The sequence below is a fragment of the Heteronotia binoei genome, chromosome 10, assembly GCF_032191835.1.
Source record: "Heteronotia binoei isolate CCM8104 ecotype False Entrance Well chromosome 10, APGP_CSIRO_Hbin_v1, whole genome shotgun sequence".
NCBI lineage: Eukaryota > Metazoa > Chordata > Lepidosauria > Squamata > Gekkonidae > Heteronotia > Heteronotia binoei.
Genome location: NC_083232.1, coordinates 74,485,534 through 74,503,994, shown reverse-complemented (window position 1 = coordinate 74,503,994; position 18,461 = coordinate 74,485,534). Strand labels below are relative to the sequence as shown.

Sequence of the window (18,461 nt, the reverse complement as noted above, 5' to 3'; positions counted from 1 at the left end):
GGGAAAGCCTCTGCCCACAAATGAAACAACCCAGCTGGCCTATCTGTATTCCTAAAATAATGGCTCTGTGCGATTAAGGAAAGAGAGCTGAAGATAAGGGATCCATTTCTGGCTTTGCAGAAGCTACTTATATTAACCTAGACAGGTATGGCTTCAATACCTGATATTCCTTTTTACCCTTGTGATAAAATAATTCAAAGCTCCACCTGTATAAACTGGGTGTGTGTGTGTGTGTGATAATCCAGAGTGTTCATGGATTAGAAAAGCTGGGTCAGCACCCAGGATATTGCAGTGAAGCACCAGAAAAGGATATGTGAAGGACACATTAAGCTATCCTACACTGACCCAGACTTTTTATTTATCAGGGAATACTGTCCACTCAAACTGACAGTGGCTATACAGGGCCTGTTTTTTCCATTTCACCTCCTACCTGATCCCTCAAACAGAACTGAATTTGGGGACCTTCTGTATGAGAAGCAGAGGCTCAGCCAACTGAGCCACAGTCCTGCCATGTATAATACACTTCCTGTTCCGTATTCCAAGAGTAATGTACGAAGGTACAACCTCTGCATTGTCAGCACAGTGAGATGGATGAATTTATACTTGCAGCTTGCACCTTACTATGGGAAAGATGCCCAAGGTCCCTCTTCTACACAGGGTGCACAAGTGATCTTCTGTACGTCCTATTTCAGAGATTCAGGATGGAACTAGATGTTATCCTGCCAAACCTGTGAGTTTAAAGGGCATTTGCAAGGGGTGGTGACAGGGCTGGATTAACAATTAGGCCAAATAGGCACTGGCCTATGGGCCCCATGCCTTTAGGGGTCCCAGGCTGGCTTTTCCCCCTGGTTCCCCCCACCTCCTCGCTTGCGGCCCTCCCAGCCTGCATGTGCAGCCAGCAACTGAGTTGCTTTTTGCCCAACTTGCCTGGCGTTGCTGCCAAGTTTGCCTCTTTCTGCTTCTCCCCTGCAGCTTTGTCAAAGGGGCTTTTGAGACGGTGACTGCAGGCTGCAGCAGGGGCCATGGGTGGAGGGATGGGTGCTCGGACTCTGAGATAATTTACAAGGGGCCTCCCAAAATTTCAATTGCCTAGGGGCTTCCACAGGGTGTAATCGGGCACTGGGTGATGATGGGTGGTTGAGGTGCAGCATAACCTACTGTTGCCTGCCAGTTTCCTGCAATCTGTCTCACACAGTAGGGTTACCAGCTCTGAGTTGGGAAATACCTGAGCATTTTTTGGGAGGTGGAGCCTAGGGAAGGTAGGGTTTAGGGGAGAGGGGGACCTCAGCAGGGTATAATATAGTCCAACCTCCGAAGCAGCCATTTTCTCCAGGGGAACGGATCTTGGTCATCTGGAAATGAACCGTAATAGCAGAAGATCTCCAGGTGCCACCTGGAGGTTGGCTACCTTACTCACAAGGCTTCTCTTCCCCCACCCCAAGCTTGGCTTATTACCAGTCTTCTAGACAGCTGAAGAGAAACTATAAAAAAATAACAGCTGGGGGAAGAAGCTGTGGGGCCCAACCAACGGTCAGGAAAAGAGTTAAGCACCTCTCCTGATTAGCAGTTCTCCCATGTAAATGCCCCTGACCTTCACATTAGCATTAGGAAAACACACAGTTAGGAATATATCACATTTGCCTTAGTAGTTCAGTCCTCCATAATAGTGGCTTTGAGAGGGAGGGCTAGTTTACATTGTTTGAGGCCACTGATTTGCCTTTCAGTAGCTGCTTGTCTAAACCATAAGCTCCATTTCATAACATTATCAGAAACAATGGTGGCAGCCCCTTGTTCAGTACCTATGTAGATTTTCCTAATTGTAATTCCTAAAGAAGAAGTAGAGCCACCAGTATCTCTATGGTTTGGTTTCTGCATAGACACAAATAACTTAAACTTAATTCTCCACCATTATGTGATTGGGTAGCTGCCTTTGGATAGTATAGGCCCTTATACTGATCTGTTCTGCTCTTTGCTTAAAAGGGGTTCACTTACTACTCAGTGTATTGATTTTTAGTAAATTGCAAATTGTATTTAAAGTTCTAATAGGTTTTTTTAAAAGTCATAACAATTGAAAAGGGACAATGCATAAAGCAGCATCTGTTGTAAAGCCGCATTGAAGAAACAGCTGAACTTACGATCTTATTACGACCATCAAGCTGTATCCATACACACCCACGACACCAACCATGAAATATGCCATCGGCAACCTGTACTTTAGCCATCCAATTGTCCTCTGGTTATTGTAGTAGCCATAGAAGACAGCAGAATACTTAATGTAGCCCTATAAAGAGGGAATGATAGTCAAGTTCAATGAAAGCTCATCAGTTTTATTCTTCTAAATATAAACCTTCTTTTTAAACATACTAAAGGTCACAAACATATTAAAAACATTAGATAATTATGAATTATAACAGGGGAGAACAATCACATATATCTAACATCAGCCCAAATTTCTGTTCCCAGAAGTCAAAGAAAGGATTCCTGTAGTTTGCAAAGACAGATGGCACCTTCTGTCTCCCATTTCTCAGACAAACTACTTCTCTTCAATTAGATGTTGTCAGCTTCCAAACTTTGCATACCCATAGGATGATATTTCATTTCTTAAGATGGTACAGCAATCACCATTAGAGTTGTTAGTTCTCTGCTGGCAACCCTGGGAGGTTTTGGGGGCAGAGCAGGGTAATTGACATGGCACAAAATGCTGTAACGTAACTTCTGGTTACATACCCTGAAGTGGTGTGTCTGCACCAAGAAGATTTTCTGGGAATTTCCCAAATCTCTATAGTCAATCACAGAGATATGGGAAATTCATAGAGCACTACTAAGATGCCACTTCTGGGTACGTAACCTGAAGTGGTGTTGCTGCAATGCCACTTTTCCCATCACATGTTGCTCTCAGTGCTCCATAGAATAGCAGCAGGAGACTGGAGGCCGGAGCTCTAACAAGAGATCTGGCTGCCCCAATCACCATTTGGGTTACTCTATCCAAGATACTTGTTTAAAAGACCCTGTAAAAGACTTGTTTAAAAGAACCTTCAGCTCTTTAGAAAGTTTAAAGCTCAACGTATGATGATTTGGATAATAATTTTGTTCCCAAAAATGTGGTATAACCAAACATGACCGCCACATAGTCTTGCATTTCTTACACATTTTTGATCAACATTATGAATTTTATGAAAGAGAGTGGGAAAGACAGCTCAACAGTGAAAGAGGGTCAGGCTTCTAGCCTGTGCTCCTACTATCGAGCTCTATTGCATGTAGTTTTTGCAGGACTGGGTCTCAACCACGGCCTAAGGAGCAGGTGTGGCTCTTCTCCTTTTCAGGGTGTTTCTGGGCAGCAAATAATTTGCTGCTTCAACCAGTTCCCCGGGGCTAGTGTGTCTCTGTTAAATTTGTGAACTCAGTCCTAGCATGCCCTGGACCTTCAGGACCTTGAGGCAGAAACAGTTGTGCATTTCTTCTCATTTCTATTTTTAAAAAGGGGTAAGTATTGGAACTGATTCTAACAAACATTGATAGAAATTTAACAGAATTTGTTTTTTTGCTTTTTACAAGCTAAATCTTCAGAATTTCTCAAATGTAACGGATTGTTCTCCTATATGTGAAATCTAGTGACATTCTGCAATCCACAGCAGCCATAATTTTGGAGCTACAAAAAGACATAGTCTGTCCACTCATTTGCTGCCTTATTATTGAAGTTTATCAGGTATGTGCTGTATCCAAGATGCCTGCTAAGTGACTTCAGTAGCATACCCATTAGTGTCTGTAATGGCAACTGATGTTTTTGGCTAGATACAAGAAACAGTATAAACTGAACCTTTAGTCACTCATCCTCATGGATAATGCTAAGCAATTTATATCTGGTAAGCAGCTGTTCTTTCAGAAACATGTGGAGTGCCTTCCATTGCCTGCATTCCAGCTCCAATTCCACCCTCACAGGGTGTTTGTTGTGGGGGAGGGAGATAAAGGAGATTGTGAGCCGCTCTGAGACTCTTCGGAGTGGAGGGCGGGATATAAATCCAATATCTTCTTCTTCTTCTTCTTCAATTCTGCAGCATACTTTTGATTTTGGGGACCCAGAGCAGGACCAATTCCACACTAGACCTTTAATCCTAGTTCAGCCCTGTCCCCAAACTGATTTTCTACACTAGAATCATAGGCCGTTTTCCCACTCACGTTTTACTGGCGCCACGACCATCCTGACGCCGGCGAATCTGCCTGGATTTCGCATCAGAAGCTCCGGCGCTCCCAGAAGCGCCGGCTACTTCCGTCACTAAGCCAGCGCAAACGGAAATCGCAAAGATGCAGGAAAACGTTTGCGCTGGCTTAGCGACGGAAAGCGCCGGCGCTTCTGGGAGCGCCGGCGCTTCTGTTGCGAAATCCAGGCAGATTCGCCGGCGTCAGGGTGGTCGTGGCGCCAGTAAAACGTGAGTGGGAAAACGGCCATAGAATCAAACTGGTTTCTATGCTTCCATGATTCAAATGTAGAATGTCAGTTTGGGGACATGGTTGAACCAAGATTAAAGGTCTAGTGCAGAACTGGCCCATATCTTCTCCCTAGTCCTGGTAAATATAACTTCCTTTAACAGACATTGTGTTTATCTGATACCAGTTAGGATTAAGCAACATGTTAAAGTGTAGTGCATGCACTGTTAGCCTGGCAGCCTTTCCACTTTGCTACAAAGTTTTCTGAGGAGGTGGTGATCTGCAGAAAAAAAATGGTGTGAGAGTTTGTATGTGTGCATGGCCCTGTGCTGAAACCTTAATTCTTCCCTTGCCTCCTCCCCCTGGCCTTGAAATTTCTACTCCTCCAGCTGCTCCTCCTCCCTTGGGGGGCACTATTTTCCATTTAACTTGAGTCTGGAACCTGTCTGGGGTGAGGAAAATTTTGTGGGAAGAGTTTATAGGGGAAAGCAGCAGGTGGCAGAGATGATAGGGTTGCCAATCTCCAGGTGGGCCTGGAAATCTCTCGCTTTTACAACTCATCTCCAGCTGGCTGCCACAGAAGGTGGAGCAAAATACAAAATGTCAGGGTTATGTGGGGATTTGTGGTCTGATATGTCTTGAAACTCTTAAAGTATGTTGGAGGGGGGTGTTGAAAACAAACCAAAGGGTCTGTTTTTCACTACTTAGATGCAACTTCAATAAAACTATCATGCATCTTTGGAAATGGGTAATGAGGGCCATTTTAGGCTGCTTCTGCTCAGGGGTAGTTCTCCATTTTTTTTTTAATTGCATTTGCAATGGGAATTAGGGTTGGTCTGTGTTGGAAAATACCTGGAGCAGTGGGGGAAGGAAAATGGTAAGTCTATGAGGAAGTAGCACCAGCTGTGAACAAGATAGAGTTGGCATTATACCCTGTTGGGGTATAGTCTGAACAATCTTGCCAAAGTGGGGTTGCGGAGGAAGACCTCAGCTCAGTAGAACTGGGAAAAACCAAGGAAGTGGGCGAAGGCACAACAATATTGTGTGGAAGACCAAATTAAACCTGCTGCCAATGGAGGGGGCAGGGGAGTGGACAACAAGAGCTTCACAAGGAAGCAGTCTTAGAAGTCACCAGTGCACTGTCTCTCTTTTCTATCTCTGTATCTCTGTCTGTCTCTGTATGAAGATGAATGAAGGAAAGAAATCCCCTGGCAGGGATTGCAAGATGCTGTCTTCAGTAAATTATACTGTTGGGCAGAATTCTTGGAGGAGAGGCAGAAATTACATCTTCTAGATAGATTTCCCTTCTCAAATTATCTTCACCTTAAGCTATGAGTGTGCCGCCTCTAAAAGTAATATAGGGAGAGGCTACAATTATCCTCCACTATCTCCATTCAAATATGTGATTCGGGTAGGTCACTGCTCTGGAAGTGCTGTTATTTCAGCATCTCTAATAGGCAGTGTTAGTTCTCCTCCTCATGCTGGATAATGCCACAAATACAAAAGGATCTTGGCCCTTCCCTGCCATAGCAAAATTGCTGCTGAGACCGAAGCAGTGAGAACAGTGGCAAACAAGGGCAACCAGCAATGCAACCCTTTCGATTCTGGGTCAGGAGCTATTGTGTGTGGCTGGGAGAGCCAGAGACGGAAAGCACTGTAAAAAGTCAAACACAAAAGAGCTCTCTTTTGTAGTTTGTTAGCAAAATAATGTTCAGCTTGGGGGCCTTGCAGGGCACTTACGCATATGTCTCTTTTTCTTCCTGTTGCATGAAAAAGCAAAATTATAGCCTCTAGAACACTGTGTCAAAAATGGTGTCCTGAACCAAAATTAAGTCAATTCTTTTCTGCTGTCATCTGTTATGCAATCCATTTTAGGGGGGAGGGGAGGAAATGTTTGTTTTAATTCTGTCTCTCTCACCTATGCATTTTCTAAAGCAGGGTCTGCTGGGTTATGCATTGGAAATTGTTCATTGTCTACTTCCATTTTTAAAATTTAATCTTATCCTTTCCTGGTATGTCTCTGATGCATATTTTACAAAGCTTCAGTGCACTCGCAAGCCGGGAGGCTTCGTGACACAGCAGCTCAGATCACTACAAAGGAAAAGGCTGATGCTTAAATAATTGAGTCTACTTATGTTTATGATGGGTGGTGCAGGATTCTCAGGGCTGTTTCACACACACACATGTCACCACTTCAGCCGCCAACAGTGAATACCTTGCAGCATACGACCTGATACTATTGAAAACATTAGGCCTGCCTGAGGACCTGTTTGCAGAGGTTTGCTTAGCCCAGGATGCTGCCTGCCACCAATACTCGCTCTAAGCTGTGGAGTCTTGTGAGCAAAAATTCTACTCCATTAGCTACTGGCATTAAAGCTGTGAGTGAGTGATTTGGTTACTGCATAAATTAGTCTGCTCTGGGGCCACCCTTCCTGAGCTAAGACAAAAATGTGTGAGCTGGAGGCTAAAAAACTATGAGCCAGCTCCCAGCTTAGAAGGAACATTGTCTGCCATCCCAAGTGATGATTTGAATGGGTGAACAAGCTGCAGGCTTTCATAAGCCATTGGAACACAGATGCTTTCACTGCCCCCTCCCCCCGCAACTCACAGACATGGCATCAAGTTCTGTAGCAGTGGTGAACTGAGTGATGTGGTGTGCTGCCCCTGTCATTTAAGTGGTGTAGGTGCTATTCCCATGTAGTGGGAAAGCTGTGCTGGTGTGATGGGATGAATCCCGTGGCCGTTTTTGCTGCCTGCCTTCCTTCCTTCGGGCTGTTCCAGGGGGCAGGGATCACCCTGTCCCTCAGAAGTAGCATTTAGCATGAGGCATTTTAGGCTACAGTGGAGATATAAAAATCATTGTCTGAAATAGGGAAGCTATGTGAAAAAAGCAAATGATGGTGCCACTTCCGGGACCAAAATTAGTGGCTGGATTCCAGGAAGGTGTGGTGGCAGTACGGACAGCAGCGACGTTATCGGCTTGTTGCATGTGACCTCCCTAATAGAAATGTTAGCTGAACATAATGAACTCACAGAAACTGCAATTATACTGCATATTAACTGAAGAGCTGTCTGAGACTCTGGGAAGAATGTTGAATGACAATGGAGTCAGTTGCGATATGCACTCAGGGGATTTTGGATTGGACTTTAGCTCCTTTCCATTGTATAGATGGGAATGTATTGCTTCTAATATGATCTGCAGTGGGGGGTTGGGGTGGATACACAGGGCTGGCGTATCCCAGTAAGTCAGGTAGGTGGATGCCTAGGGTGCTACCTGGTCTCAGGGTGACTGGTGGGTACCCCTCCCCCTACCTGCACATGCCCTGCCACTCCCAGTTCCCCTTCCCCACCACTGGTGCACTCACCCTTGTCGTCTGCCTCTCCACCTCCCTCCTCTGCCTACCTGCGGCCGGGTGGGCAGCAGTGAGGAAGGGGCATCGGGGGTGGTGGGTGCACTCAAAGGAACTTGGTGCCATGCCGCCTGCTACCACTGTGCTTACCCTTACTGCTGCGGGCACCGGGGGTGCGAGATGTCATCTGGATATAGTTGCATACTCTGGCTTGGGAAATTCCTGGAAATTTGGGGGTAGAGCTAGGGAGAGTGGAGCTTAGGGAAAAGAAGGAGCTCAGCAGTGATGTGATGCCATTGGATCCACCCTCCAAAACTGCCATTTTTTTCCCCTCTGGGGATCTGTAGTCTTCTGATAAGTTATAATTCCAGGAGAACCCCAGGTCTCACCTGGAGATTGGCAACCTCAGGGGTGGGACTGAGCTTCTGCCTCAGGCCTTGATGGCTTCACTGGTCAGTTTTTGTTCTATATCTGAATCTAAAACTTATTTTTTTAAAGCTTTTATATGCTGCTTTTTTACACAAATAGGGTCTCCAGTGGTTTCATTGGTTGTCACGGCCCCCTCCTTTATTAGCTGAAGTTTCAGCATTCTCAACAGTTGTCTCACTCCGTTTTATCCAAACGTCTCACTTTCTCTTTGTAAAAAAAAAATGTTCATGGCATTTGAATATGAAATTGTCTTTGTCTAGCACCTTGTGACCAGGCTTTAAGCTCTTTCCTGGTACAAATGGACTGCTAATTATCTGAATAAAAACAAAAAAGCAGCCTTGTGGCACCTTAAAAACTATGCTTGATGATAATTCCTGGTGGGTAGCTGTGTTAGTCTTTAGCAGCAAAATACAACAGGAGTATGAAGTGAAGTAAAGTGAGCTCTGATTCACAAACGTTTATGTTAGGATAATTTTTTTCGTCTTTAAGGTGTCACCGAACTCCTGTTTAAGAAGAGAAGAGGAAGAGTTGGTTTTATATCCTACCCATCACTACCTGAAGGAGTTTTGGAGTGGCCTACAATCCTCTTCCCTTTCTCTCCCCAAACAGACACCCTGTGAGGTAGGGCTGGGAGATCTCAGAGAACTGTGACTGGCCCAAGGTAGGGTTGCAGGTCTGACTCAAGAAATATCTGGGGTTGGAGGAAACTTTGGGGGTGGAGCCAGGAGCAAAGTTGTGACAGGCACAATTGAACCCCAAAGAGAGTTCTGGCCATCACATTTAAAGGGACCACTCACCTTTTAAATAATGGAGGATAGGGGCACCATCTTTTGGAGCTTATAAAATTGGACCCCTGGTCTAATCTTTTTTAAATTTGGAGGTTTTTAAGGAGGCGTTCCCATTCTCCATTATTTCCCATGGAGGGAAGTTATTTTTCTACTTAAAAAAAAAGCTCCCTGCCCAGATACCCATGGATCTATTCTCCATTATACCCTATGGGGATTGATTTCTACAGGGTATAATGGAATGCCTAGTGGACATTCCCACCCACCCCCACCTTTCTGATAACCCTGAAGCATGGGGAGGGGAATCAAACCCAGTTCTCCAGATTAGAGTACATTGCTCTTAACGACTATACCATTCTGGTTTAAGATTGATAACAATTCAATAGGTTTTTAAAATTATTGATAGGCTTGATTGTGTGAACCAGGACTTTAATATCTGCAACAACTTAACTACTATATGTGTTAAATTAATCAAGGTTACTAGTGAAGCAGCTCTGTCAATAAGTTACAGGGAAAGAAAAAGGAGTCTCAGGCACCTTAAAGGCTAACAAATCACAGCATACACTTGGGATAAGTCCTGTGCTCCTTGCTAATACCTTTGTTCTCATTAATAGGTACCTGCCTCCATTTTGAACAATGACATGAATAAAGAAATACTGAAATGTAAGTATGTTTTGAACAATCTTGCCCTGCTGAATGTTCTAATTAGACATTTGTGGGGAATGCTTATGATCATCTCTATATTTTGGACATTTATCTATTTGCTAGCACCAGATGACGTCCAGTTTTCCTTGTATAAAAGTTGTTTCAAAGCTTTTCAGTTATAATACCATGCCTTTGGGATCTTTCATTCTTGCCTATCCATTTCATGTTTTGGTTATTCTGCTTGGATAAAGCCCTAGTACTGAGAGCTCCTGAGCCTTTTAACAAAAGAATTAACAACTGTCTTAGTGAAAATAGGGTTGCCAATCCCCTACTGGAGGCCCTCCCCTGCTTTAGGATTACCAGAAAGTGAGGGGGGGCGGGGTTTGAATGGTCACCATAGGGTATACTGGAGAATCTATTTGTGGGTATCTGGGGCCCTGAAGGGGCCCCTGCTTTTTGAGGTAGAGGCACCAGATTTTAAGTATAGCATCCGGTGCCTCTCCTCAAAACTCCTTCAAGTTTAAAAAAACCAGGGGGTCCAATTTTATGTGCCTCAAAAGAAGGTGCTCCCATTCTCCATTATTTCCCATGGAGGGAAGTTATTTAAAAGGAGCACGGTCCCCTTAAATGTGATGGCCAGAACCCCTTCAGAGTTCTATTGTGCTTGTCACAACCTTGGTCCTGGCTCCACCCCCAAAGTCCCCAGATATTTCCTGAGTTGGACCTGGCAACCCTAAGTGAAAACATGAATTGGCTAAAGTACTACTAAGTTTCTGAAGGTTTTCTAGACCCTTGGCTTGGGTCCTGAATTGGGTCTGGAGTGCAGGAATGTAGGCTAGAAGGAACTCTTCATTTCTCAGAGGTGCACCACACTGGAATGACTAAACCTAGAGAGTAGCTTTACTTCTTATGGCAAGACTTCAGGTTTTGACTAAGAATTGGTAAGACATTCGCTAGCCTCCCCCACTCCAACTCACAAAAGGCTATGTGAGTCTTCTAATGGGAAGACTCAGCATACATCTGAAGGTACCTACCTCAAAATCCCAGAGAACGGAGAAATCCATAGCTTTTGGTTGCTCAGCCCTGGGTACTGTTTTTCTAGGAATGCTTCCATATGCTGTTCCCATTAAAATCTAGTACAAAGTTAATCCAAATGTTATGATGTGCAAAATATTACAAATATTTTTCCATTTATTCTCATCCTCTCCCTCCCCCCATCAATGACAGAGCATGGTCATTTTGCCTTCCTCTTGTTAGGGTGTCAATGACTTACGTGATCTGATTTCTGTGAGCAGGTTGGATCATAATACTAAAATAGCAAGTTAAAAGTAGTGGGGTAGATCCTACTACTTGATGGACTAAAGTGTGAAGCTTTCCTCCAGTCTAAGGAGTACTCCCACACCCATGAAATAATCACTCATGTTGGTGGAAAAGATGGTTGGCTCTATCCCAGTTGTATTGCAGTGCAATCTTAAACAGTTATGCCCTTGTAAGTCCATTTTGATTGCAATAGAGTTAGAAGGGTAGCCCTGTTTAAGATTGCACTGTCGGTCCATTTAAAACAAACAAAATAACAGCATTAACACCTTTTTATTTGGACCAATCAGAATAATGAACAAACTTTCAAGTTCTCTGAACTCTTCATTAGACTGGATGTTCAGTGCTAAGAACAAGGAGGGAGGAGAGAAAGAGGCATTTCAGAACTTGATCATCCTACCCTGAAGTATCTTTTTGTTTCTCCTACCTACCCCTTTTTCTCTACTGAGAGCCAGTTTGGTATAGTGGTTAAGTGAACAGTCTTATCTGGGAGAACCAGTTTTGATTCCACACTCCTCACATGCAACTGCTGGTGTGATCTTGGGTCAGTCACAACTCTCTCAGAACTGTTCTGGAAAGAGCAGTTCCTTTTAGAGCTCTCAGCCCCACCTACCTGACAGGGTGCTTGTTGTGGGGAGGGGAAAGGAAATAAGATTTAAACCACTCTGAGATTCCTTCAGGTAGTGAAGGGTAGGATATAAATCCAATCTCCTTCTCTTCCTCTTCTACTAAACATCCAGCCTCATGAAAGAGATGAGAAGAACTCAAAATTTTGTGCACTGGATTGGACCTTGTTATTTGTGCTAAAGGAAGGAGCAGAACTTCCTGACCTCTCTCCCATCCAGCTGCAGCCCAAACTATTCCTTGTAATGCTGCTCTTTGGAGAAAGGGGAACTGGAAGCTGGTAGCCAGAGGGGGGGAAGCAGCAAAAATCCCTCCCTAGCTTTCTGTTAGTGTAAATTCACTGCTGCTGGGTGCAGCCTTGATTACTTTGTGACATTTAGTGGAACCAGCATAAATCCCAGTAATAGAGTTTTGTTCCACTAACTGACTTTTGCTTAAAATCCAAGGACATAATTCTGTTCTGAATTACATACAGACAAAGGTTACATCCAGATGGCAACGATTCTCCATTGGTCAATCATTGCTGTTGCGAATGCTGAAGCATTTGCAGCAACAATGTAGCATCTGTATAGGGTTATTCTCTGTACTCATCTGATGAAGAGAGCTGTGTTTCTCGAAAGCTTATGCTACAATAAAATTTGTTAGTCTTAAAGGTGCTACTGTACTCCTTACTATTCTCTGTACTTTCATTTGTGGTCTCCTCAAACCTATCTTTATCCTGTGCTGCCAGATGGCTTTTAGCCATTTCTTTTAATTGGTAGTTTTAAACTTAATATTGATTTCTATAGCAATTACAGTTTTTTTTAAATGCCTGCAAATTATTTCTAATTGTGCAGGGGTGGGGTATGAGAGATGCCAGCAGGAAAACAGTGTCAACATGGATGGAAGTTTTGAAAATGTGCCCCTTAACCATCCACATAGCAGCTAGTTTTGGCTGTGATCTTTGCAGGGTGGGGGGAGGGATCATAGCAAATAAGGCTTACAAAAAATTGGGGGAAAGCCCAGAAAGCGGATGACTGGAGAATGTCATCACGTGGATTTGGGTGAAAATACCTCTCTGGTTGGAAGCGAAAGCAGAGTAAAACAGCTGCATGGATGCTGCCTTATATATTCTTTACTGTCTAGACATTTGAAATGACGGATCCCTTGAGTGCTCCTAGCATATATTTGTGTTCTAGCTGTTACACTTTTCATTTCAGTTGAGGTCAGAGAAGTCTTTACAAATGTCCTAAGACATTATGAAGGTCTTGTCTTCTGAATTAATTTACACCCCCCCACACACACACACCTTGCCTTGAGCTTAACTTGAAAACATTCTCAATGCCAAAACAATGTGGACATAAAAGATGCACATGGTAAGAGTTTTGGATGTATAAATGAAACTGATAAAAAATGTTTGAAGAAGAATTGGTTTTCAACTGTCACCGGGGAAAAGTTTTGAAAGTCAAAGTGAGAGAAATCTAATATTCCTTCTATAAAGATGGTCACCTTGTATGAGGCATATTGTTGGCAAGTTCAAATGAACAAATTCTGTTTGAGCTGAGGAAGGGTAAATGATCAAGGGAAAGTTGCAAAGTCTTTGGAATCCTTTGCAAGATCAGAACAGGAAATAGAGAATGATAATAGTGGTGACTATGTGTTCTGTTCTTTGAGAAGTTTGCAATATGTTTCTCTCTCTTTATAGCAGGCTCTTCTTTTATATTGTTATAGAGAACATTAACTTGAATGTTTTGTATCGATAGTCTTCCTGGAGATTAATATTAGCACAAAGAGAATGCACAATAAAATCCTAATCCACCATACATTTAAGTACAGTTTTTAATGCTAGCCATTATTTGTGAAGAGGTAGTTAAAGAACCCATTTCACACTGCAGCAATGTGAATTCAACTTGTCTGGGGCAGATGGCAGAGTTCTTGCTATCATGAACAGGGTGGATTATTTCCCCCTTGAATGCAGTAAAAGGATTAGGTTTATATCTCTCTGCAGCACTCATCCCAGTACAAAAATCGGACTCGGCTCAGGGACATTTGTTCATGGCTTTGTAGTTACTGTGATCTCAGAGTCTGTGAAATAATCATTCTCCTGTGTGTGCAAGGATTCAGGAGGGTGGAATCAATAGACAATAGCCACAAGAGAGCACAAGAAAATGGGGATTTTTTTAAAAAAGAAGGTTGGGACTGTGCAAAGGAACAGTTTTGGTGGTCCCATGGTATATTATGAAGAAATAATGGGATGGAAGGATGATCTTAACCAATTCCCCTCCTCACTTCCTCTCCCATCCTACATGGCTTTTTGTCCATGTGGGTTCTTCTAAGGGGTCAAAAACATCATTCTCTCCCACTTCCACCAATTGATAAATGGTTAGGATCCAAACCATAGCTTACAAGGCATGAGTTGTCAGGACACAATAATGCATTATGTGCTTCTGTTATACTGGATGCTTGGTGTCTGTCTATTTTGGTCTATAAGATATAGGCAATATATACATTGACTTAAGGGCTGACAAGGGCAAGTACATAATTCACTCAGCTCTTGAGGGCATGTAGATGAACCTCCATTGTGTCTTGGACAAAGTATTGCAACTGGTGATATGAAAACCCTTTCTGTAATGTTTGAGCAGTTTCAAACACCTAATCGCTGAATGGCTGCAACACCAACAGGATCATTAGGTGTGTGTCCACTTGAGTAGTAAAGGCGAATTGGTGAACCTGCTCTTAATTATTACCATCAGTGAGAAGGGAATGTTTTTGTTATTCAAGCGACTGTCCATTCTTGAGAGAGACAGTGGATTTATAAGTGGTTATTGGGGGTTATACTACGAAATTCAAAAGTGCTGTAACTTTTTTACAATGCTGTTAAATACAGAATTGCCTGTTTAATGGTAGTCATTTAATATCTGGCCTACTTAGAGCACCATAACTGTGAAGCTCAATGGGGTAGAAAAGGAAGCTAACAAATCAACCTTTCTGCATTTAAATATTTGTCGTTTTTTAAGAATTGCACATGTCTAGGTTTGTTCTACAGTAGACAGTGTCTCCAGAAGTTTTCGTACAAGTTTTATTTTAAAGTGCTCAGTGGTATGGGATGTGTCAGCAATGACCCACATGGGCATTGTTAGAGCCTTTATTTGCATGCAGAAAGTCCCAAGCTAAATCCTTATTAAAAGGCTATCAAGTAACAAAGTTGGGACTTTACTTACAACCTTGGAGAACTACGCAGGACAGTATTAGTCCAGATGACAATATGAACTAATTCAGTATCAGTACCTTTCTTATATCATTATTCTGATGAACAGTAATGTCACGCTAATGTGCACTTGAGCCAGTTTGGTGTAGTGGTTAAGTGTGTGGACTCTGGGAGAACCAGGTTTGATTCCCCACTACTCCACTTACAGCTGCTGGAATGGCCTTGGGTCAGCCATAGCTCTCGTAGGAGTTGTCCTTGAAAGGGCAGCTGCTGCAAGAACTCTCTCAGCCCCACCTACTTCACAGGGTGTCTGTTGTGTGTGTGTGTGGAAGGTAAAGGAGATTGTGATCTCTCTGAGATTCAGAGTATAGGGTGGGATATAAATCCAATATCCAATATTGTCTTGAGTGATTAGACAGCACTGCAAGCAGAGCAGTGTAATTCTACATAGGCTTGCCAGGTCTCTGTTGGAAAATACCAGGAGACTTTGGCGGTGGAGCCCGGAGAAGGTGGTTTGGGGAGGGGAGGGGTCTCAGCATAGTACAATGCCATAGAGTCCACTCTTCTAAGCAGCCACTTTCTCCAGGGGAGCTGATCTCTGTCAGCTGGAGATCAGTTGTAAAAGTGAGAGATCTCCAGGCCCCACCTGGCAACCCTAATGCTGCAGTAGCTACCCTCTCATCTATACCAATTAAAGCTTAATGCTGCAATCTGCATTGATTAAACAAGCATTTGTACAAACGAATATTGCTGTCATAGGGATGGGAGAGGGAGCTGCAGGGCACAGAAACCTTGCACTGTGGCTAGTAGCAATATTGCAAAAAAAAAAAAAAAACTCCGAAGGCATCAAAATCACATGGTACACTTTCCTGGAATTGATACCATTCAGGTCGCAGATAAGGATACTAAATTAGAAATTGTTTTCTAGGGGGAATATGAACCAAGCCTGGGAATCAGCATTATCCCTTTCCAAACTCTTTTGTGATTGAAGCCCCTAGGCCATCTCTTGGCTGCACTGCCAGTCTCAAGGAAAAATGGAAAAATGAAAAGTACCAGGGCTTTTTTTGAGCAGGAACACAGTTCTGGCAGGCTTGGCATCAGAGGATGTGGCCTAATATGCAAATAAGTTCCTGCTGGGCTTTTTCTCCCAAAAAAGCCCTGTGTGAAACAATGGCGATGTCAGGGGGTATGCAAATTTGTTCCTGCTGGGCTTTTTCTACAAAAAAAGCCTTGAAAAGGACAGTGCACTTCCATCCCAGCCACCCTGAGGTTATTCCTTGTTAAGGAAGACTTCCATCCTAGTGAAAAACTGCATTGAGACTTTACACTTAGCATGGGGAGAGAACATCTGATACAGGGAAAAGGCTGTAGGTTAGCCTTCTCCGGAAACACTGGTGTATTGTATGCTGCTTTTTCACATAGGTGACATTGCATATATTATATAAACACATGCAACTATTAAGTATTAACCCCCTGTGTTCATATTGATAAGCAGCTAGGATCATTGCTTACATACTTCTGGAATTATAACTAGTCCAAATATTAAGCCAAACAGGACCAAGTTTACACCGTACATCCACCGCAGAAATATGAAATAGGAAGCCACTGAAGAACCAAAGTGACCTTAAACAAAGAAAGGATGGCATTAGAATGGTGCTGAATTCACACAACTTGCCAGAGTATAGCACTATTTAACTTTCTGCTCACAAATCTAGCCCAGTTTTTTATTCTGAGACATTACTTTTCATTGACCTTTGATGTTTAAACGAACACAAGTTGGCTCCAACCCAAGTTTACAGCATCCTCAGTGCCAGCTTTACTTTTTCACTGTTCGCAGCATTGTTGGCTTTTTTCTGAATTGAACTGTCCCTTCTCCTCAGCCCAAACACCTAGCTGGTATTCCTCTGACAGTTGCCAGAGGGGTAGGGAAGATGGGTATGCATATTGCATGTGGGTCTCCTAGATTTAGGTCAGTGTTATCATCTAAGGTAGCACTAAAATTGTTGCATGTTCTTATCCCACCTTTCTTCTGAGGAGTTCAGGATGGTGGATGGGGATCTTCCCCACTTTGTTCTCACAAAAATGTAAATTAGGCTGAGACAAAGTGATTGGTCTAGTCTTTGTCCAGACATTGTCCTTTTAAAGCTAGTCTAGTGTAATTTCTCTTGGAAACTAGAATGTCCACACCAAACACCATATCTGCCACCTCCCTAGCCTCATGGTAGAGCTGTCAGTGGCCTACCTTAACTTGCTGATTTCTCTAAATGATCACAAATGCTGTAGCAGGCCTTCTTTATAAACCTTGTTAGAACTTTGTCTTCATTCTGGTCTCTTAAGTGTGATTGTTGAGTCCATTGCACAATGTCCATAAGGTTTTAGCGTCAGACTCAAGCTACAAGACAAAGATCTCTTACAAGGATGGATGGTTTCAGTAGGAGCTGAAACCATTGGTGAACATATAATCCATGGACTATAGGGATTGGACATCCTGGACTTTCTTCACTCTCGGAAATAACCCCTATGCAAATAAGTCCTTTGATCCACAGGCTTTCTTTTGTGTAGTGGGACAGGCTGAAAGGTTGCAGTTGTTCTGATGTGCATGTGGAGCTCCTGGGGAGAACAAGCTCCCTTCTTTGTTGGAGGAGTTGCATGACAATAGAGTTGATCTCAATGACAATAGAGTTGATCTCAGCCCAATGGTGATGGGAGTAGGGATGGGCATGTACCAAGAAAATGCTGTTTGGTTCATGGCCCAATCATGAAACAAACCACAAAGTGAACCAGGAGGCTGGTTCATGAACTGAGCTGGTTCATGGCCTTGCAAACCCTGCTGAAAGGGAATATAGTCCCTTTAAATGGGGTTTTCAGAAAGCTGGAAAAGCAGTTGTTTTTTGCAGGCTGTCTTCTGCAGTCCCTTTAATATTTAAACAAACTGCAGAAAGCCTGAAACAGTGAAGCAGCAGGGAATGCCTCCCCACCTCTCAGATATTTTTTTGCAATTTTTGTGGGGAACAGAAAAAAAGGGGGTTAAATGGACTCAGAGTCCCTTTAAACTCCTGGCTTTCTACTCTATCCACAAACTGCTTTAAAAGTTCATGGAAGTTTGTGAGGGTAGACCTGTCACAAACTTCTGTTTGTGAACTATGAGTAGGGCAAATTCATAATGAATTTTGTTTTGTGGTTCCATTTATGCCCTTCCCTAGATGAAAGAGAAGTCTTTATGTGTAAAATATTTCTGTGTACATCCCATGCAATCAGCCTTCAGATTGGATTGAAAGACTGCAATATTCACCATGCACTGGAGTAGTAGTGGTACAAGAAGTAGTAGTTATTGTTGTCTGAATGCACCTCAGGACCCAGGTGTGAATCCTTATTCTGCCATGGAAGCTCACTGGGTGATGATGGGCAGTCACACACTCTCAGCCTAACCTGCCTCACAGAATAATTCCTAGGAAAAAGATGTTGTAAGTCACTTTGTCTCCACTGGGGATAATAGTGGGCAATGGTAATACATAAATAAATGGGAAATAGTAGCATTTCTCTTCCACACATGGAATATAAAGGGATTAACACTGCCAAGTGTAAATTTCTAAAAGAAGGAATAGGATGTTTTAGGGAGGCTTGCTTAGCAAGCACGGACTGTTCTGAGAGGATCCTTATTCCTTTGAATGTTTAAAATAGTGTTAATTGTTTTTAAAG

The 18,461-nt window shown here is 43.1% G+C and overlaps 1 protein-coding gene across 1 annotated transcript in view; it reads right to left on the bottom strand.

The window, feature by feature from the left end:
- The window catches only part of TMC2 (transmembrane channel like 2), a 62,694-nt gene that overhangs the window by 30,077 nt on the left and 14,156 nt on the right, over positions 1 to 18,461 (bottom strand). The window contains exons 7-9 of the mRNA XM_060247720.1: positions 16,279 to 16,385; positions 10,669 to 10,767; positions 2,136 to 2,281 (exon numbers count right to left, since the gene is read on the bottom strand). Coding sequence (XP_060103703.1) covers positions 2,136 to 2,281; positions 10,669 to 10,767; positions 16,279 to 16,385 — 352 coding nt within the window. The remainder of the gene's footprint in view (positions 1 to 2,135; positions 2,282 to 10,668; positions 10,768 to 16,278; positions 16,386 to 18,461) is intronic.